The 22814-nt window shown below is 44.0% G+C and overlaps 1 protein-coding gene across 3 annotated transcripts in view; it reads left to right on the forward strand.

Moving 5' to 3' along the window:
* Positions 1–232: 232 nt before the first annotated feature.
* Positions 233–22814, forward strand: part of LOC129825132 (tubulinyl-Tyr carboxypeptidase 2-like) — a 38238-nt gene continuing 15656 nt past the window's right edge. Inside the window, exons 1-6 of one of the 3 annotated variants that reach the window (XM_055884956.1) lie at positions 234–1178; positions 10973–11061; positions 11687–11743; positions 12210–12284; positions 16406–16787; positions 18812–18934. In XM_055884956.1, the coding sequence (XP_055740931.1) occupies positions 861–1178; positions 10973–11061; positions 11687–11743; positions 12210–12284; positions 16406–16787; positions 18812–18934 (1044 nt within the window). In that variant the 5' untranslated portion in view covers positions 234–860. Of the gene's footprint in view, positions 1179–10972; positions 11062–11686; positions 11744–12209; positions 12285–16405; positions 16788–18811; positions 18935–22814 lie in introns of those variants that run through there. The other 2 variants (XM_055884955.1, XM_055884957.1) reach the window with 2 other exon arrangements.

Genomic DNA, 22814 nt, shown 5'->3' on the forward strand with positions numbered 1-22814 from the left:
GTGTGAAGTTGTTACATTGTAACAACCTTTATGACAGTACGACTTTAAAAGTGTTGACCAGTGGTGGGAGAAAAAAAATCCCATTTGTTGCAAATTTCACTTGTTGACGCCCTCATCCGCTATCGCCACCAATCACAGCAAGGGACTAGTTCCTTATTTGGTATGAAGTCTACGTAAGTCCGCCTCTCTTTGTTGCTACACCCAATGAAATAATTTAGAACGCGGCTGGCTGCCGGGGTTACTATAGACAGAACCACATAGTGACATCATTTAAGCAAAAAATTAACCATGTGATGGATGACTAAATTATCAAAGAGGAGTTTTCATCATGAGGACAAAGCTTTCGAATAGCCTACTCGATATTGGGGAAATATGTAGACTACGAACGGATCGGAATGCATTGCAGGGGTTGTCTCAAGCTGTGGGGGTCATACGTACCAGCAGTGTTCTGAGCAAAGGATGAAGTTAAAGAGGAGCGAGCCTAACCGTGAATATTCTACTACGGCTAACCAGCAAACTACATTGTTATGAATGGTCCACACATTATGCGGTATTTAAGTGGGTTATGCTTTGCGGTTAGATTACTTGGTGGCATCTTTCAGCCTTTTTAATGAGTAAAGATTATGCTTAGCTGAATATGAAATGTATATTTTTTTCTGGTGCATTTCTACCTAAAAGCTTGACATATGCGATTTCTTTCTTAATTTCGTTTATTTGAGTGATTGCAGTATCCGTTATTTGGATGTACGGTAGTGGATATTGGTACAGCAACATGTTATAGGAAGCCTGGGTTATTGACAAAAGCAAGTGGAATCATCACGGGCTGCCAACTGCAGGGACCTCCACTTTTGAATTGAACGATGACTGGACCCAACGCCACTAGCACTTGTTCATCTGCAGCTAAGATGGGGAGGCACCGATCCAAAAGTACCAGTGGCAGTACGTATTGCAACTCGAGCCCGGGTGCTGAATCTGCCACCCTTAGCACCCCCAACAACGCTGGACGTTCATCGGGAGAAGAAGATGAGAAAGATGGGGGTGTGCTCTTTTACGTGAACAGAACTGGTTTTCCCATTGAGGGTGTCACTTGGGAGAGGATGTGGACTCATGTAGCCAAAGTACACCCCGATGGACAAGACATGGTCAGCAAGATAAGGAATTCTGCATACCTTCCCAAAGTAAGTATAGCCTCAAAGCTAGACAGATAAGCAGTGATATTGTCCTAAAAATCCTGTGCAATTACCATGAAATAACCAACACTGACATATGCTTCAAATTGCAATTCAACAAATATCATTTGCAATTCCATCCATGCAAAGAATCCATCAAATCACATGCACCGAATACAACAGGTGTAGTAGACCGTACAGTGAATACTTACTCACAAGCCCTTAACCAACAATGCAGTTTTAAGAAAATACCTACAAAAAGTTAGAAATAAAAGTAACAAATAATTCAAGAGCAGCAGTAAAATGACAGTAGCGAGGCTATATACAGTGGGTACCAGTACAGAGTCAATGTGCTGGGGCACCGGTTAGTCGAGGTAATTGAAGTAATATGTACATGTAGGTAGAGTTATTAAAGTGACTATGCATAGATAATAACAGAGAGTAGTCTTCACAGGAACATAACATGATGAGTTGAAGATTTCCTCCTGAAAGTCTTTCCTGATTATCCTGTTGAGGAATGAAGCATTAAGGCATGCAGACTATTTCAGCCTGCCCTGGCATCCAATAGGACACTAATAATTTCATCAGACATAACTGGGACTGAGTGTCACCAAGCAGGGATCAGTGTTGAGAGCCTCTTTCTCTGTCACTGGTGGGAGTGGAACTGTGCTGAGAAAGGAGACTCTGGAGCATTACTAATTTGTACGCCGGCAATTAGTGCATGTGATGGCAAATCCCAAGCTCATAGTACACTGTCAGCTATATAAAGCATATGACAACAATGCACACAGGAATCTTTGTAATTGACACGGTCTGTGTCCATTCTTGGTGCTGCTTCTGCACTAGTTGTTGGAGCTATGACCAGGGGCTGCTTTGGTGCTGCATCATCAAGGGACAGTGTGAAACTTGCTTTTATGTTCAGTGTCTTATGAACTACCCTTTGGCAGTCCACAATAACAGTAACCTGTAGGCCTGGTCAGTCCTGTGGGATTTCACTCATGTCATTATATACCATTGTCCATCATCTAACCCTCTCCACTCAATAATAAACCAACACAAACACTATCTATAGTCTATGCCTTTGTGAATAGGTGAATGGTAGTTGTGTTCTGCATTCTTACGCAATACTAGGCGGTAACTTAACACTGCTTTGAAAAACACAAATGGCCCAATAAGTGTGAAAGGAGAGTGGAGTCCTGAATATCCCAGAGGTAACAGTGACCTATATTGAGGCCTGCTTGACCAGCCTGTGATTTCCAGGTGCAGCCGTTGGGCTAGCTAACTCATTAAAGAGACTGGGCAGTGTTACAGGCAGCTCAGGGATAACCTCAGGGCCAGTGTCTGGGTAACTGTGTGGAGGAACGAATGAGCATTGCACTGCTGTCTGTGGAACTCACATGTATTCATACAGAGCTATAGGCTACAGAGAGAAACCTGTGAAGTGTCAGACAGCATCAACCTGCAGCACACTCTGAGGACTGGAGGTGTGATTAAAGCGTGCCTCATGATCCATTCATTCCTTGCAATTTTTGCAAGGGTTTTCTGTATTTACCTGTAGTCATTCATTGTTTTGGAAACTTGATACATGGTTCCACTGTCCCACCCATATGGCATGTTGGTAAGACCTTAGCAGATTTGACTCTCGGTCTCCTGAAATACTGTATTTCTCTATGTTCTGCTCTATTGATATTATGGTAACATTACTATGCCATGTCAGGAATGGTAACACCACTGCGTGAGCTCTGTGCCCTTACTTTGCCCTGATTATTTGAAGGGGTTGGTTGTGAGCGAACTAATCCACCATCTCGGATTTGTATCTAGGATAATCTGTTATGGCATAATTCTTTTCAAAAAGCTTTTTACAGGAAACAAAACAGGCTTTCAGACCAAAGCCTCCCATTCTGTTTCAAACTTACCTCATGTGCACCTCATTGCATCACAATAGGATTTGGTTAGTCTGAACTGCATACCTGCATACCACTGCTGGCTTTCTTCTGAAGCTAAGCAGGGTTGGTCCTGGTCAGTCTCTGGATGGGAGACCAGATGCTGCTGGAAGTGGTGTTGGAGGGCCAGTAGGAGGCACTCTTTCCTCTGGTTTAAAAAATATCCCAATGCCCCAGGGCAGTGATTGGGGACATTGCCCTATGTAGGGTGCTGTCTTTCGGATGGGACGTTAAACAGGTGTCCTGACTCTCTGAGGTCATTAAAGATCCCATGGCACTTATTGTAAGAGTAGGGGTGTTAACCCTGGTGTTCTGGCTAAATTCCCAATCTGGCCCTCAAACCATCATGGCTACCTAATCATCCTCAGCTTACAATTGGCTCATTCATCTCTCCTGTAACTATTCCCCAGGTTGTTGCTGTAAATAAGAATGTGTTCTCAGTCAACTTACCTGGTAAAATAACGGATAAAAAAATAAATAAACTGATCTCCAAATGTGGTGCTACTGAATGAAGAATCATTTATGTATTTGTTTTTATTTCACATGCAGTCCAATGGGAGAAGGTTCAATCTAATGTTTTATGGTACCTTTATGGTAATCACATGAAAACCGTAAGCAATCATGCTCTGAACAGGCCTAGTCTCTGACCAATGCCCAACTATCTTCTTGAGAGAGACAGATGCCCAGGGTCTTTGGTGCTGCAGTCACATCTTGGCTGTCGCTATCAGGTTTTAGTGATGTCCCCTGGGGAAGTAAAGTGAGATTAGAGTCACCACACAGGGGACGGCCTGTTCGACCCCCACACGACCTCTCTAAAGCTGGGGAACAGACAGACAGGGGACGGCTGGACGGAAAGGGAGAAAGTCCCTCTTTGAACTACCTTTTAATTCCCGCTTGTCCACCTGTGAGGAACGTATGGTACGTCTACAGACAGACAGACCATGCATTGCCAGCCTCAGCCTTGCTCAGTAAGGTCACCAGGTGTTAATACTATCCCACTTACTGCAGTGCTGAAATATACATTTCAAAGCTTGTCTCCATTTCCCTGTGCGTAATTGTCCTCTTTTTTTTAATAAGAAGTCTTTCACACCTTTATAATAAGGAATTAAGTTGAGTCACACACTCTTACGTTCAGCTCCGGTAGTTCTCTGAGCTCCGCAGGGCACCCTCCTCTTCTCCAGATTGGAGAAAAGGAAAGGAAGAAAGAGGAGCAGGCAGACAGCTAATTACACAGGGTGAATTGGGAACATTGTGTGTTGCGCTTCTGTAAACTCTCTCAACACTAACACTGCATCTAAATGAGAATAGAAGTAAAATAAGACACACTTTATAACTCCATGCTTTTATCTTATACAGTACCAGTCAAAGGTTTGGACACACCTACTCATTCCAGGGCTTGTCTTTATTTTTACTATTTTCAACATTGTAGAATAATAGTGAAGACATCAACACTATGAAATAACACATATGGAATCATGTAGTAACCAAAAAAGTCTTAAACAAATAAAAATATATTTTATATTTAAGATTCTGCAAAGTAGCCACCCTTTGCCTTGATGACAGCTTTGCACACTCTTGGCATTCTCTCAACCAGCTTCATGAGGTAGTCACCTGGAAAGCATTTCAATTAACAGGTGTGCCTTGTTAAAAGTTAATTTGTGGAATTTCTTTCCTTAATGCTTTCGAGCCAATCAGTTGTGTTGTGACAAGGTAAGGGTGGTATACAGAAGATAGCCATATTTGGTAAAATACCAAGTCCATATTATGGCAAGAACAGCTCAAATAAGCAAAGAGAAACGACAGTCCATCATTACTTTAAGACATGAAGGTCAGTCATTACAGAAAATGTCAAGAACTTTGAAAGTTTCTTCAAGTGCAGTCGCAAAAACCATCAAGAGCTATGATGAAACTGGCTCTCATGAGGACCACCACAGGAAAGGAAGACCCAGAGTTACCTCTGCTGCAGAGGATAAGTTCATTAGAGTTACTAGCCTCAGAAATTGCAGTCTAAATACATGCATCACAGAGTTCAAATAACAAACACATCTCAACATCTACTGTTCAGAGGAGACTGCTTGAATCAGGCCTTCATGGTCAAATTGCTGCAAATAAATCACTACTAATGTCACACCCTGGCCATAGAGAGGTTTTTATTCTCTATTTTGGCTAGGCCAGGGTGTGACTAGTGTGGTTCCCAATCAGAGGCAGCTGTCTATCGTTGTCTATCGTTGAATCATACTTAGGCAGTCCTTTTTCCCTCTTTCATTTGTGGGTTCTTAATTGTGCATTGGTTGTTATTTTGCCCTGCAGAACGTCACGTTCGTATTTGTTTTGTTGTTGTCGGTGTTCATTAAAGAAATAAATAGAATGAACCCGTACCACGCTGCGCTTTGGTCCACTTCTTCCCATGACGATCGTGACAACTAAAGGACACCAATAAGAAGAAGAGACTTGCTTGTCCTTTAGTCTGACGAGTTCAAATTTGAGAGACGCAGAGTACTGTAGGTGAACAGATTATCTCCGTATGTGTGGTTCCCACCGTGAAGCATGGAGGAGGAGGAGTGATGGTGTGGGGGTGCTTTGCTGGTGACACTGTCGTGGCTACCACAGTATTCTGCAGCGATTCGCCCTCCCATCTGGTTTGCGCTTAGTGGGACTATAATTTTGTTTTTCAACAGGACAATGACCCTACACACCTCCAGGCTGTGTAAGGGCTATTTGACCAAGAAGGAGAGTGATGGAGTGCTGCATCAGATGATCTGGCCTTGATAGAATGCCAAGAGCGTGCAAAGCTGTCATCAAGGCAAAGGGTGGCTAATTTGAAGAATCTAAAATCTCAAATACATTTTGATTTGTTTAACACTTTTTTGGTTACTACATGATTCCATATATGTTATTTCATAGTTTTGATGTCTTCACTATTATTCTACATTGTAGATTTTTTTTTGTTTACAAATAAAGAAAAACCCTTAAATGAGTAGGTGTGTCCAAACTTAGCCTTCGAAAGTATTCAGACCCCTTGACATTTTGTTACGTTACATACTTAAATTACTCATGGGGTATTGTGTTTAGATTGATGAGGGGGGGAAAACTATTTACTACATTTTAGAATAAGGCTGTAACAACAAAATGTGGGAAAAGTCAATGGGTCTGAATACCTTCGAATCTACACACAATACCCCATAATGACAAAGCAAAACCCTTTTTCCCCAAAAATTTATAAAAAATACAAAACTGAAATATCACATTTACATAAATAATCAGACCCCTTAGTACTTTGTTGAAGCACCTTTGGCAGCGATTACAGCCTCGGGTCTTCTTGGGTATGACGCTACAAGCTTGGCACACCTCAAGCTCTGTCAGGTTGGATGGGGAATGTCGCTACACAGCTATTTTCAGGGCTCCTCAGAGATGTTCGATCTGGTTCAAGTTCGGGCTCTGGCTGGGCCACTCAAGGACATCCAGAGACTTATCCCGAAGCCACTCCTGCTCTGTCTTGGCTGTGTGTTTAGGGTTGTTGTCCTGTTGGAAGGTGAACCTTTGCCCCAGTCTGAGGTCCTGGGCGCTCTGGAGCAGGTTTTCAACAAGGATCTCTCTGTACTTTGCTCCGTTTATCTTTCCCTCGATCCTGACTATTCTCCCAGTCCCTGTCGCTGAAAAACATCCCCACAGCATGATGTTCCCACCACCATGCTTTACCTTAGGGATGGTGCCAGGTTTCCTCCAGATGTGATGTTTGGCATTTAGGCCAAAGATTTCAATCTTGGTTTCATCAGACCTTTTGACAAACTCTAAGCGGGCTGTCTAAGCGAGGGTACAGCTGCCGCTACTCAAGTTTACATTGTACTATTTAAGATGGAATCCGCAGAAGAGGAAACAGCGCCACTGTCCACCCCACGGCCGTTCACTGATTGTTGAGTGTCATGCGCCGTGGTCATTTTTTTTGCAGTACATGTTCATATTCTGCTGTTCTATCACACGTGCAATGATGTCCCCCCCAAAATACTGTGTTCATTCTTTGCAGTAACTTCTTTGTTGTTGTAATATTGCAAATGGACTTGGCAGTTTCACCATTAAGGATTCCAGCTTTGAGTGTCAATTAAGTTCTTCTTAGACAGTTGTGTTATTACATTTCTATATGTGATGTGGTTGGCTACACTTTGAGAAGATGTCTGATACCAAGCACTTGGAAATCCTTTCCTCAGTCAGCACTTATCCTCATCCTCCCATCCCTCCGTTTGCTGTGGAGAGAGACGTAAAGAGAGGGAGAGAAGAAAGAACTACCCCTGTACTCCTTCCCTGACCCAGCAGAATTATGTTCCATTCCAGGCTCTCCACAGTGGAGATAGGGCTGGCAGGGGGATTGTGTGAGGGATTATTCAGAAATAAGACCCAGCGCAACTTAACTGCTGAATATTACACATTTTGTTTGCTTGTTCATTTGCACAGCTTTGATATAAAGCTTTTGAAATGAGCCAGTGTGATGAGTGAGAGCTTAGAACACCATCTGTAGGGGGTAGAGGGCTGATGAGACCTATCTGTAGGGGGTAGAGGGCTGATGAGACCTATCTGTAGGGGGTAGAGGGCTGATGAGACCTATCTGTAGGGGGTAGAGGGCTGATGAGACCTATCTGTAGGGGGTAGAGGGCTGATGAGACCTATCTGTAGGGGGTGGAGGGCTGATGAGACCTATCTGTAGGGGGTGGAGGGCTAATGAGACCTATCTGTAGGGGGTAAAGGGCTGATGAGACCTATCTGTAGGGGGTAGAGGGCTGATGATACCTATATGTAGGAGGTAAAGGGCTGATGAGACCTATCTGTAGGAGGTAAAGGGCTGATGAGACCTATCTGTAGGGGGTAGAGGGCTGATGACACCTATCTGTAGGGGGTAGAGGGCTGATGAGACCTATCTGTAGGGGGTAGAGGGCTGATGAGACCTATCTGTAGGGGGTGGAGGGCTGATGAGACCTATCTGTAGGGGGTGGAGGGCTGATGAGACCTATCTGTAGGGGGTAGAGGGCTGATGAGACCTATCTGTAGGGGGTAGAGGAATGATGAGACCTATCTGTAGGGGGTGGAGGGCTGATGAGACCTATCTGTAGGGGTAGAGGGCTGATGAGACCTATCTGTAGGGGTAGAGGGCTGATGAGACCTATCTGTAGGGGGTAGAGGGATGATGAGACCTATCTGTAGGGGGTAGAGGGCTGATGAGACCTATCTGTAGGGGTAGAGGGCTGATGAGACCTATCTGTAGGGGGTAGAGGGCTGATGAGACCTATCTGTAGGGGGTGGAGGGCTGATGAGACCTATCTGTAGGGGGTAGAGGGCTGATGAGACCTATCTGTAGGGGGTGGAGGGCTGATGAGACCTATCTGTAGGGGGTAAAGGGCTGATGAAACCTATCTGTAGGGGGTAGAGGGCTGATGAGACCTATCTGTAGGGGGTGGAGGGCTGATGAGACCTATCTGTAGGAGGTAGAGGGCTGATGATCCCTATCTGTAGGGGCTAGAGGGCTGATGATCCCCATCTCACCTTGATTGGTTTGGGTTTCCCTTCTCCTCTCCACACAAAATATACACATTTGCTGTCTCTCTCACACCCTCTTTCTCTGTACCTGTCAGGCCTTTGATCCAGTGGCTGTACTGGTCTCTGTTGAATCAGATACTACACAACCCCGGTTGAAAGGATCAGTGTGCGTGTGTGTGTGTGTGTGTGTGTGTGTGTGTGTGTGTGTGTGTGTGTGTGTGTGTGTGTGTGTGTGTGTGTGTGTGTGTGTGTGTGTGCGTGCGTGCGTGCGTGCGTGCGTGCGTGCGTGCGTGCGTGCGTGCGTGCGTGTGTGTGTGTGCACCATTGATTGATCAGAGAAACAGACCTAACAATGACTAACTAGAATTACTAATATCCTGGAAAGGAAATGTCTTCCCTCTGGATTTAGGGCATGGTACTCTGTCATTAGTTTGATCCATCACCTCAGGCTTTTCAAATAGAGCATAGTAGGGTTTGTGTGACTGAGACAGAGGGCTAAACTGTTTGTCTTCAGCATGACACCAGACTCCTCAGATAAGCTCTGTTTTACAGCTCTGTTGAGAAGAGAAACAACCCTGAGGAAATTACATGGCGTTTAGTCTACTGGGTCACCTTCACACACACACACACACACACACACACACACACACACACACACACACACACACACACACACACACACACACACACACACACACACACACACACACACACACACACACACACACACACACACACACACAAAAACATATATTTGTTTTTCTGGTTCTGGCTGACTCAATGACTGTACAGTAGAAGAGCTTCAATATCAAATCAAATCAAATGTATTTATATAGCCCTTCTTACATCAGCTGATATCTCAAAGTGCTGTACAGAAACCCAGCCTAAAACACCAAACAGCAAGCAATGCAGGTGTAGAAGCACGGTGGCTAGGAAAAACTCCCTAGAAAGGCCAAAACCTAGGAAGAAACCTAGAGAGGAACCAGGCTATGAGGGGTGGCCAGTCCTCTTCTGGCTGTGCCGGGTGGAGATTATAACAGAACATGGCCAAGATGTTCAAATGTTCATAAATGACCAGCATGGTCAAATAATAATAATCACAGTAGTTGTCGAGGATGCAACAAGTCAGCACCTCAGGAGTAAATGTCCTCATTAATCTCTATCTCTACCGCTCCTGCTGTCTCTAGAGAGTTGACAACAGCAGGTCTGGGACAGGTAGCACGTCCGGTGAACAGGTCAGGGTTCCATAGGCAGAACAGTTGAAACTGGAGCAGCAGCATGGCCAGGTGGACTGGGGACAGCAAGGAGTCATCATGCCAGGTAGTCCTGAGGCATTGTCCTAGGGCTCAGGTCCTCCGAGAGAGAGAAAGAAAGAAAGAGAGAAAGAGAGAATTAGAGAGAGCATACTTAAATTCACACAGGACACCGGATAAGACAAGAGAAGTACTCCAGATATAACAGACTGACCCTAGTCCCCCGACACATAAACTACTGCAGCATAAATAATCGAGGCTGAGACAGGAGGGGTCAGGAGACACTGTGGCCCCATCCGATGATACCCCCGGACAGGGCCAAACAGGCAGGATATAACCCCACCCACTTTGCCAAAGCACAGCCCCAACACCACTAGAGGGATAACTTCAACCACCAACTTACCATCCTGAGACAAGGCCGAGTATAGCTCACAAAGATCTCCCCCACAGCACAACCCAAGGGGGGGCGCCAACCCAGACAGGAATATCACGTCAGTGACTCAGCCCACTCAAGTGACGCACCCCTCCTACGGACGGCATGGAAGAGCACCAGTAAGCCAGTGACTCAGCTCCTGTAATAGGGTTAGAGGCAGAGAATCCCAGTGGAGAGAGGGGAACCGGCCAGGCAGAGACAGCAGGGGCGGTTTGTTGCTCCAGAGCCTTTCCGTTCACCTTCACACTCCTGGACCAGACTACACTCAATCATATGACCTACTGAAGAGATGAGTCTTCAGTAAAGACTTAAAGGTTGAGACCAAGTCTGCGTCTCTCACATGGGTAGGCAGACCATTCCATAAAAATGGAGCTCTATAGGAGAAAGCCCTGCCTCCAGCTGTTTGCTTAGAAATTCTAGGGACAATTAGGAGGCCTGCGTCTTGTGACCGTAGCGTACGTGTAGGTATGTACGGCAGGACCAAATCGGAAAGATAGGTAGGAGCAAGCCCATTTAATGCTTTGTAGGTTTGCAGGTTAAGACCTTGAAATCAGCCCTTGCCTTAACAGGAAGCCAATATTGCCACATGTTTATGTTTCCACCACCACCAAGATCAATCTAACATAGTCTTTCTTTGTCATTCCACAGCACCCTGTGCCATCGGTCCCCAACTTCAAGCCCTCCATGTCTGTCCCTGCCTGGCTGCTGGCCATCCAGAACTACATGAAGACACTGCAGTATCCTTTCCCTGCCGAGCCCGCAACCTGCCACCTCCCTTCCCTTATCTTCCTCTCATCCCCCGTTCACAGAACACGCTGAGAAGAGAGAAACCACAGCTCCTTTTAGGGCACAGTGTCCTCCTATAGCTCATTGCAGATCCGTGACACATTTCACACTGTTTAATTCACTCTGGAGCCCTGGGGGTTGAACAGTATGTATGCAGTGTGTTAGCTAACTAACACTGTGTCAACGTTTTCAGGTGGGTTTAATTTGTTGTGATTGTAGCCAGGGGAGTGCAGGTGCACCAACTGTCATACTGTAGCTACAGGTGCTCCGTGGGTCTGTAAATAATGTCACAGTACTTTAAAGTCTTCACTCTGTTAACTGCAGGAGACACATTCAGATGAAGAATAGCCATAGTTTTCAAATTAGTTTCAGTTAGACTTCACACATGACAGTGAGGGGGACAAAATGTAATAAATGAGGTCTTTGAGGTACAGTTGAATTTCTCTCAGGTATTCATAAACCTCTAGCCTACAATACATTACATCAACCTGATATCAGAAACATCACCATTCCCCGCTCGCCCAACCGTTGTAAATAATTACAGACTCCTTTGAATGCCCCTTAACTGTCTGTCAGATACAATCACACAGGAACTCAGTTCTTTGAGATAAGGAAAACCAGACCATTGTGTGGGTAAGTGTGGCTGTGAGGCCGTTTCTGTGGTATCTCAATTGGTTTTTGTTTGTGTCTTTACTGTGTCTGCCACTGTACCGAGCCAGAAGAGAGGTCCCACTACTCTGTGAGACAACATCATTTGTCTGTAGAAGAATATAGGCCAGTTCATATGTGGAAAATAGCTGTCCTCTGCCTCTTGCTGTGTCCTTAACCCAGAGTACATATGCAATGTGCATGTACTCTGCAAAGACAGCCAGGACATTTAACGTGTTATCGAAAATATGTAAAAGGGGTCATCGTATTTAGAAGATGGTGCTTTCATTAGTGTACTTGGCTTGTACTTGACACATTTGAAGTCAATCAAACAGGGTTTGTTGTAAATCCTGTTTGAATAACACCATTGTGTCATTGCTTGTATAAGGCACAAAAGGGGACTTTGTATGAAACAAGAATATTCACTACAATCATCTTTGTTCTCTTTCAGGTTGATGGAGACTGCGAGAGAAATGATCAGGGAATCTCTTCCAATCAAATGCCTTGAAGCTGTCATCCTTGGAATGTATCATTTCTTTGTCTGTAGGCACAGTCAGAGATACACATTAACCGATGGGAGTTAGAGCTGATCTGTTTCAGGTCCTGAGGTGCCCGATGAAACCCCTGAAATCAATTAGATGCATTCAGTTGTGCGACTGACTAGGTATACCCTTTCCCTTTAATATTCCCCCTTAGGCCAATAAAACTCACAGATGCCCCTGTTGCTAGGAAACAAGAGTCTGAAAGTTCAAAATGTAACTTCCCTCCTAGCATATAGGCAGGCAGAGCAAAGTTTCTGCAGCGTCTCGCACATTGCCATTTAGAGCTGCTTGGCTGCTGGGCCTTTTCACAAACGATTACTGTCACGTCCAAGCCTGATCTTTCTCATGGGCACAGGTTTATCCTCAGTCAAAACCGCAGGCTGGTATCATGAAGAAAAAGGCCGTGTCTGTTGTGTCTGTTGACTTGACAGGCTTTTCTCTCGGTTTATCTCACTGGGCACAGACGTCAGTTCAACATCTAGTTTTCATTTACATTTGGTTAAGTTGTCAACTAACTTGAATTCAATATGAAAGAATTAATTAAATGTCATCATGTCATTGGATTTAGGTTAAAAATAAATAACAAATTCTCTTACGTTAATTACTTTTTTTCAAATCCAATCAGTTTTACACGTTGATTCAACGTCATCACATTGAATTCTTTGGTTGAAATGACGTGGAAACAACGTTGATTCGGCCAGTTTTTGCCCAGTGAGATGTCATAGGCTCAAGTCCAAGTCTGTCAGGTGAGACCGAACCTGTTAACCCTCATTGACAAAGATGATAAGCTCAATGATGCTTGGAATTGCAACAGACGTTCTCTGGTCTCCTAGATGAAAGAGCCAGCCAAGCTGTATGCTAAGATACAAAACCAGTTGATATGTTCAGATACTCACCGACAACACTCAGTTCATGCATTATTAACACTGAGAAAAATGAGAGACTCAGTTGTTACAGCATGGCTCTTAGTTTTGTTCTGTGAATGGTTTAGTCGATGGAGTGTTGTATACTCGTGTTTTCTTATGGTACAACCTATGTTTCCCTCCAGATCAACTACTTCAGCCTTGTCTTTGTGTTGAGCTGAGGCCACCAGTAACGTGGTGCATTAGTAGGTCCACCCAAGGCAGATTCCTCTACTACAGATAAGAGGTTCTGAGTACAGTAGCCTAAGATGCTTTTCGCAGAGAGGAGAAACAGAGTTTATGAGTAATTATGAGTAACTCTGTTTCATCAGGTCTTGGACATATTTGTAATGGAACTATGTATGCTCTTATTATTGTCACACATTTAAACCGATTTTTTTGTCGTTGCCTGTTACGAGGATTGATAGAACATCAAAGAATTAGGGTAAGTGAGGGCATATCATTTTAGTACTTTAGAAAACAGTGAATGTGCTGGATCAGGGGTCAATGGCAGTCTTGTCCTAACAGAATTTTTAGATGTTTATTGTGAGTTGGTTTTGCCTTTCACTTAATGATTGATATTTGGTTTTAAAAAACATTTTTAAGAGGGGCAGCAGATGGTTTTACTAAAGTGCTGACCCTCCTCTTGACCACACAGTGGTGCATCGTGGATCATATTTACTCTGGGCCATCTTCCACACACAGCATCATGGCGACCGAGCAAGCATGTATCTTAATCTACCAAACACTGACAGAGTGTTTGCCATATACCTAGAGATATGCTGTTCTGTTGGAGAAGGGCTTAGGGGGCAGTTAACAGGCGTGTCATTAATATTTGCAACGCTTCCCTGGAGTTTGCCCAGCTCAGGTGTCAAAGCAGCATGAGCTAGTACTGCTGGAGCTAGTAAACACGTCGCTTTGCTTGGTTTCTATGGCAACAATAATCCTCCCCAGGTGATGGAAAGAGCTCTTGCCTGGTGGCAGATAAGAGGAAATATGCTACTATTGGGGTTGGGGTGGATCACATGCCTTGCATCATTGGTAATATGTGATATTTTTGTAGTTAGTTAATGGGGCATTCATTAAGGAGAAGCAATGGGGGGGACTGTGTGTGTGTACAGTATGTGTGTGTGTGAGTGAGTCAGTGTAGACAGACCCAGCCACCACAGGGGAGGACAGAGGGGCTTTCGTTTTTTTCTGTTGCTCTAACTGCCGCCTCAATGAATAATCACACCAACTATCTGCACCCGACGCCACACTGCGCTCCCTACTCTGTGAAAAAACAAGGTGTCAGAAAAAAGTATTCTTTCTGAGGGTGATTATTTCTGCTGTATGTCTGTATTCTACCCACGTTGGGTTTGTTTATCATAGGAAAACAGAGTGTAACTGACCAAAGTGTTGATGTCAACTACCATCACCTCCTTTCATGATGCTTCCTGTCCTGTGGTGATCTTAAATAATACCTGTCACTCTTCTCTCAAACCTCAAGAGCTCTCTTCTTCAAATGGGATAAGCCCACTTTATTTAGTTGAGGCTTCCTCTGTGAATATCGCTCTACAGGCCTCTTGCTTGTGAAACATGACTCGTGACCGTACACGGACGCTACAAAGATGCCTTTTAACTATGTATGTTGTGGAAGGGAATCCCTATTGCAGCTGTTAAACTGGTCGGCTGGCCCCTATGATTATTTAATGAAAGTACAGTGCTGTGATGTTAGGGGTGGGCGGGCGGGCGGGATGTGAAGATGACGGACAGGTACTCTGGCCATTGAGAGGGCTTGACGTGGAGAGATAAAAAAATTAAAAAAAGATGGTTGCTGGTAGCTGGTAGCTGAGAGGAAACAGAGCCAAGCCACAAACCAGTCAGTTGATGCTGAAATGTGCTCCCTCTCTCAGATCCAATGTATTATCTCAACCACAGTAGCAGCCAGCTTGTGTTATTGTTACTGCACAACACTGCAGTGTGAGGGCGCAGCGAAAACAGCCTGCTTATTGAAAACATGAGACGACAACATTGCTGATGATGATACGGATGAGTGGATCATTGATCATAGATGCATAATATATGTCTGGATGATGATGAGGTCATTATCACAGAGTACTGCTGAGGCTAATGGTTGGTAGTGGGTCAAACTCTGATCTGATTGACCCTTTCTCAGGCCAGTCAGTTGCTTTTTACTGGTCATTAGGTCACTGACACACACAGTGGAGTTTCATATTCTTGTGTGTGTCACTATAGTGCCTCTACTGCCTCGGGACCTGGACAGTCCCAGATAACCCATCTCCAAGCTTGCCGTGTCCCCCTCCGCCCCCCTCTCTCCTGGGCAGGCCAGATTTGTCAAATCTGCCGCATCGTGTGCCGCGCAGACACGCTGCAGTGGATCCGCAGGCCAGTTACATAAGAGTTCTGGGGAGCCACATACAGAGTATAAGCCCCAGGGACAGGCTAGCCTGGTGTGCCTTGTGTGAGACACTAGATGCCACGTTGGGACACCACAGCTATTTATTCCTGGGACTTTTAGGAATAACAGTCTTTGAGTGTCTGGCTACCTTCGAATGAAATATGCATATACTGTATCCTCAAATTTCGTTTGAAAGAAATGTATCTGTTTTGTGATAGTATCCCATCCTATGATGTGCAGAGATGTACTACAGTCTGTCTGCTGTAATGAAACTGAAGCAATGCCTGTTACACCTCTCAGCTCCAAGCCCTCTCATTCACTCCCTCCATTAGCTGATTTGATTTAGAGATATCGTGAGTGTGGCTGTGTTTGGGTTCAAAGACAAGCCATTCTTACTAAATCTGCTACTCCATTAATCAAACAGCCAATGCCAGTTAGCTAATGAGTTAATGGAAAATAATATAATGAATTTGTGAGTGGGCTTAACACTGGCTTGGATACGCCCTTCTCTCTCTCTCTCTCCCTCTCTCGTAAACATCAAGTGATCACCATTCAGGAGACTATTAGGGAGTATTAAATCTCTGAAAAGTTGTTGTTGGTTATGCTACTGATGCTAGCCCCTTCAACCATGATGCTTTTTGCTTTGACCTTCTTATAAATGTCTTTCTTTCTTTTTTCTCTCTCGCTCGCTCTCTCTTTCTGTGTATATAATTACAACCATTTAGTAGACAGCATTAAATTCCCTGAAACTGTTGTTGTTGCTAATGATGCCAGTTAACGTCCTTGACCATGGTCACCCCAGATACCTGACCAACGGGCTGACGTCGGTGGAGCGGTTCCCCATCAGCTTCAAGACCCAGTTCTCAGGGAACCACTTCCACCACGTGGTGCTGGGCGTCTACTGCAACGGACGCTATGGTACGCTGGGCATGAGCCGCCGCCAAGACCTCATGGACAAGGCCCTGACCTTCCGCACCCTCAGCGAGCTGGTGATGGAGTTCGAGGACTCGTACCGCCGCTACCAGCACACGCTGAAGAAGGTGAAGATCGGCCTGTACGTGCCCCACGACCCGCACGTCTTCCAGCCCATCGAGTGGAAGTACCTGGTGCTCAACGCCGCCCGCCTAGGGAGAGAGGACATGAGGAAGGAGCTGGAGAAACATGGCCGAGACATGAGGATGAAGGTGACATGTTGTTGTCCTACTTTCTCACATTTTTCTCCTCTAGGCAGACATGAGAGGTCATATGTGTCAAACTTGATTACTTGACGCCTCACTGCCCTCCTTTCATACATTTCCCCCGTTTAGTATCTACAACACTGTATGTAACCCTGTGGATGCCCAAATACTATATTTCACCTTTGAAAAATACTCTGACTTTTAGGGTACAGTATACTGTACACTTGAACTCTGTTAGGTTGAAAATGTTCAACACAATAGATAAGCTCTCTAGTCGACTGACCCGAGGTCATCCCTGAAGGAGCGTTCAACTCGTTTGTGTTGCTTTGGCTTGGCCTCCGTCTGGAACGGCATCATGTCATGGAATTCCCCCTTTGTTCCCCGTCTGAAACCAGGGCGGCTACCACGGAGGGGCGATGGGTGTAATATGAACCGTCAGGGATAATTAAGGCCAGAGTTTCCCTTAGTGGAAGAGAGAGAGAGAGAGAGAGAGAGAGAGAGAGAGAGAGAGAGAGAGAGAGAGAGAGAGAGAGAGAGAGAGAGAGAGAGAGAGAGAGAGAGAGAGAGAGAGAGAGAGAGAGAGAGAGAGAGAGAGAGAGAGAGAGAGAGAGAGAGAGAGAGAGAGAGAGAGAGGACAGAGAAGACAGAGAAGACAGAGAAGACAGAGAAGCTGGCTGGTTGGACCACATCTCCCAGATTTATCTGACTCAGCTGTAGCGTGGTGGTTGGTGGGGGATGGTAGTAAGACGGTGCGTCTGACTATCACAGCAACAGTAAATGTAGGTCATGTGTTCCCAGCTGCCCAGCGCTGGAGAAACAGCCTTAACCTCTGTATTTGACCTCTCGTCAGCTGTGCATAGTTCACGTACATACCGAAAATGTGTCAGTGTATATATAGATATTTCTGGATGCTGAAGAACTCACCTACGACCCTTTTCTTTTTTAGAACTAGTAATAGGGACATTAGTGTAAAAACACTTTTCTCATTTGAAGGAATCAATCTAGGAATAATTTTACAGTGAAAATCCTCAAAGGCTATTCGGGAAATTCATCTAGTGTGTCTTCTATGCACAACACAGACAGAAAGCTTGCATTTTATACAGTATAGCAGAGCACTGTCTGTCCTTTAACCCTCCCCCACTACAACACACATCCTTATGTCTATCACCAATCGTATGACTAACATCCTGCCTATGCTCTCAGCTGCATGTGGTTTCTAGAGCACGGAATATGAGCTGCTTCCTGTTTGTTCATTCCAGGAAATCCTTTTCATAATTCTTCTCCAGTCTCCTCCGGACTGTCCGTCAGCAGTGAGCTCTCATTAGGTTTCTAACAGGACAGGGTGACCCTGAAACTCGAATTCTGCTAACCAAACAGTGGATGTTAGTAATATGTTAGTCTCTCTTTCAGTGCCTGTAGTGTGTGTGTGTGTGTGTGTGTGTGCTTGCATGCATGTGTGCATGTGTGCCTGTGTGTTTTTGCCTGTGTGTGTGCCTAAAAACTGCCTATATGTGCCGGTGTGAGCCCCGTGGGTAATTGAGTTTGCAGAGGGAGTTGACTAGTGGGCTGATTGGGTTAATGGGGTATCATCACGTTAATGAGGGCACTGCCTGGGAGGCTGTCTTCATTACTGTCTGTTAGTGTTTTTACTAATGAAGAGAGACACTCTCGGCTCTCCTCTCCAAAGTCTCTCCACTCCCCACAGTGTCGTCATCCCCTCTCCTCTTCTCCCTACATTGATTCATAGATGGCGCCTTTACTCACTATGTCCCTGAGATCCCACTGTGTCATTAAAAGTTAACTTCTTCAACTGCTCTCTTTATTGAAGTGGAACTTTTCATTTCCCCAGCCCCATGGCACTGAATGGTGAACATGTCTGCTAATTGATGTTTTTTAAAGCAACTCCTCCTGTAGCTTGCAGCTTTAAACAAAACCAACAACACTTACATATTAGTGCAGTAAAGAAACTGCAGCTCAAACCGGATCTTATACATTAGATTCCTAAGTCTTATTCTGTTGTTTTATCTCAGATCCTGAAGTCATCGAGTGCCCAGTCTCCCATCAAAGAACGGACCAGAGGCAAGTCTCTCTCCCCCCACCGCCGACAGAGCAGCCCCCAAAGACGCCACATCCACCGGAGAGACAAGTCGTAAGTATCCTTGGGATCAATCTTAGGTTATTAGCATCACTGAGACAAAAGGTGGAAGGGGGAATGGCGTTTCTTAGATTGTTTTACATGAACATCTCAACACTCCCTAACAACTAGGAAGAGTTCACATCAGGTTACTTTTGAAGAAAGTTTCCTGGATATCATTAGTTTCATGTTTTATGGTCAAGCATCCTGAGATTAGAGTTCATTTAAATCTTTTCTTAGAGATTTAATTGAAAGTTGGGCAGGTTTTAATTAAAAGTAAATGAATCTAAAGCAAATCAGATTGGATATGTATGAGTGAGATTAATAATTCATATCAACTGTTGATCATCACAACTATAAAACGTCTCAATATCCCATCTTGATTTCTTGGCTAGACGCTATGATGTTAGAGACAGATGAATTGGCTGTGTGTCTATGCCATGTTTTTCATCCTCTTTTTATATCAATGAGGGCACCCAGCTAGCACATTTGGTTCCTTGGAAGTTGTGGGAACGTATGTTTTTGCTTTTCCATTGGTTCTGGGAATGAAGCCATATGTTTCCTGACCAGTAAATCAGAATGCTTTTGAGAATGGTCTGAGAATGGAAGTGAAATGTAGCCTTTTCTGGGAATGTTCATTTTAAGGTTGCAGGGAGGTTCTGAAAACTTTGTACTATGGTTCCCTGAACATTTTCCTGGGAGGTTTTTATTAACGTTGTGAGAACGGAAATAATAGGTTATTTTGAGGTTTTTGAATAACTTCCTTAAAACATTCACTGAATGTTTCAATTGAGACTTTTAATAACTGCCAGCTTAATTTGGGTTAACTGTTTTGAACTCCAAGCGCATATAGGACTAATGAAAATGAATTTGCTTAGGCATTATAATAATAATGCAAACACATTTCTTCTTTATTGTGGCACGGCGTCAGTGAGATTCCAACCTGTGATCTACTGTTCTCTCTCCATGGAATTAGTCCACTGCGCCACCAGGATGGAGCTAGCATGCCATTTTTTTTACACATACAAAGCTGTTAATTTTAGTCTATTCAACAGACCCCATTTCAAAGGAAGCAAGCACTCATTAAGATCAGGTGTGGCCAATTAGTGGGAGCAGCCAACGTTCCTGAACACACTTAATTAACAAGATAGAGGACAGAGAGAGTTTTGTTTATGCTGAGAATAGAAAGTATATATATTTTTTAAACATACTTTGAACGTTACTGATGTTTTCTTGTGGTTTTTATGGAAAGTTTTGTTAATGTTCTGAGAGCATGACTTTAAGTATAACCATGCTGAAACCTGCAGAAAACATTATGCTGAAGTACTGAAATTCCCGCAGAATAATGTTGTTTCTTAATATTCTCTCAACGTTCTGAGATCATTACTTTAATGAATTAATTAGAATCATGAGGAAACCTGTGGAAAACATTATGCTGAAGAACTGAAATTCCCACAGAAGAACATTGTTTCTTTACCTTCTCTGAATTATTTGAGAACATTCCCAATGTCAAACCAGTTGGAGAACGTCCCTAGAACATTACCAAAAATGTAATTAAATTTAACCATGTTTCACATTTTATGAAACGTTCTGTTAAAGTAATGAAATACCAAGAAAATTGTTATTTTGTCAAGTTCCTTAAATGTGCTGAATGTTCCAAAGCCAAGCAACTATCTTGCACCATTCCCAGAACTTTGTAGGAAGTTTGTATGCAAATAATCATTGGACAACTAGGCTTTCACCAAGCTATAAGAAAAATATGGTTCTCAAAACGTTATTTGCTAGCTGGGCATGGAACCCTGACACACTTACTGAAGTTGCTGACTGTAGCCCTTTACACTCGTACCCATATACGGGTTGAAAATGGCAGATTTTGTCAGGAGTAAGAATACTTACTGCACATTTTCCAGGAATAGTCTAATCATGTTGCTGGATGTATCTAGAGTATTATCAACAAATGCGGCGAAAAGTACAGTAAATTTAAAATGCACATCAAATCAACCGTGTAATGTTTGGATTCAGTGTTGTGTCAGGTGAACTGATGTGCACTCACCTTTGGTCTAATAATTTTCACATTATCTTCAAACTGTTCACGTTCAATTGCTACCATTGTTATGCATATGAATTTAATATTTAGTCTTTAAGAAACATTTCAATCTACCCCCATCCATATAGGCCAATTCCCACAATTGTAAGGGCTTAAGGAGTTACGAAAGTTAGATGTTTACTGTAGCCGATTGCTCTTCTCTTATCCTTAAACCCCCTTTTCCTGCCTTGCTTCCTGGCTAAAGGTCCCAGTTCAGGAAGAGTTCAGTCTGTCATATTCTTATCAGCTGCAGCAGCCAGTTAGAGGAAACAGGGGGCTGAGCAGCAGCACTAGAGTAGATACGGACATTGGCTGATCTGGGTGAACAGCTCATGGTTAAGTTGGAGTTAACGTGGAAGCACACTAGCTTCAGTATGTGTGTGGGGGGGAGGGAGTGAATGTGTGCAATGTGCATTCCAGTGGTATGTAGCCTACGCGTGAGTGTACACCACAGTATGTGTCATGATGGAGGACCTAACTCAGCGGCTTGGCTGGGCTGACGGTCCATTCTGACAGCACAGCAGTATTATGACAGCCTGCCGAGCAGAGGGAGGGAGGAAGGAAGAAGTTCTGCTGACAACATCTGAAAGCCCCAGTCAGCCCAGAGGAGTGTGTCTTATAGAAGGGAAGTGTCCTCTCCTATTATCAATCACCAGAACTGTTGGAGGATTCAGGATGGAGGATCCTGCCCTGACAGAGAGGCTGCTGGGATACTTGCACTGTGGAGTGTAGAAGATGTTGCCCATCCCCCCCAAATCAGATCTTGTCTCATCCTCGATTGGTTAAGGTTAGGAAGGGGGCTAGTGTAATCTGATCGTAGATCTTTGGTGAAGGACAACTTCTACCTCAAGCCTGTGCAGAAGGCATCCTGGGATTTATGCATGGACTCTCATAATTCCTCTTGGCTATATTTAAGTTTGCTTTTGACTGAGTGTGTCACACAGAGACACAGACAGAGGAACAGGACTGGAAGTGTTGTCAAGCTAGTGGTTCTGACGAGACAGAGGCTGGAAGAGAGACTCATCCACTCTCACTGATACTTTATTTAAAACCAAACTAGATGTTGAAGTTGTTGATACAAAGAAACACACATAGGTGCGTGGTTCAGCTGTTTGTTCACCCGCACCCTTCCGCAATTGCTAATAACCCATCACACAAATAACGACTATATGTGCACCCGACCCTAACACGCAAATATTGAACATGTGCTGTAGGCAACAGTCAGAGAGAGCGGAATGATTTTGTTTATAAGGGGTGCAGGATTTTTTGCCTAATTTATATATGTTCCTGCTTATAATTTCCGACATTTTGGTAGGCTGTTTGTTAGTTAACTTGTCTATAATTAGATACATGTAGCTTCTCTTCTGTCAGTATATGTTGCCATAGAAGACTAAATAAACACTTGCTCAGCAGAATAATGTCGGTAAAGTTCTTTCTTTCATCTTTGCATCATTCACGTAGCAAAGACATTAGGGACCGGGGAGAAAATGCAAAAAAAATAAATATGGGAAATGTTTTCTGTGCAAAGTTTCCTAATTATATCCGTTTGACCAGTTGTAAGGAAATAGAATGCTGTGAAAATGACCCAATACGTTTCTGATAAGATTTAAGTTCAGCTTGGATGCATATTTTATGTGGTTGAAATACTATCAGCTTTTATGATGCAGATTTTTTTTTACATGTATCCTTTATTTAACCAGGCAAGTTAGTTAAGAACAAATTCTTATTTACAATGATGGACTATACCGGCCAAACTGTTATAGGCCTACTCAGGCTGGTTATAGGCAAACTATCACATTTGACCTATACCGCA

Source organism: Salvelinus fontinalis, chromosome 27 (genome assembly GCF_029448725.1).
Source record: "Salvelinus fontinalis isolate EN_2023a chromosome 27, ASM2944872v1, whole genome shotgun sequence".
NCBI classification, from domain to species: domain Eukaryota; kingdom Metazoa; phylum Chordata; class Actinopteri; order Salmoniformes; family Salmonidae; genus Salvelinus; species Salvelinus fontinalis.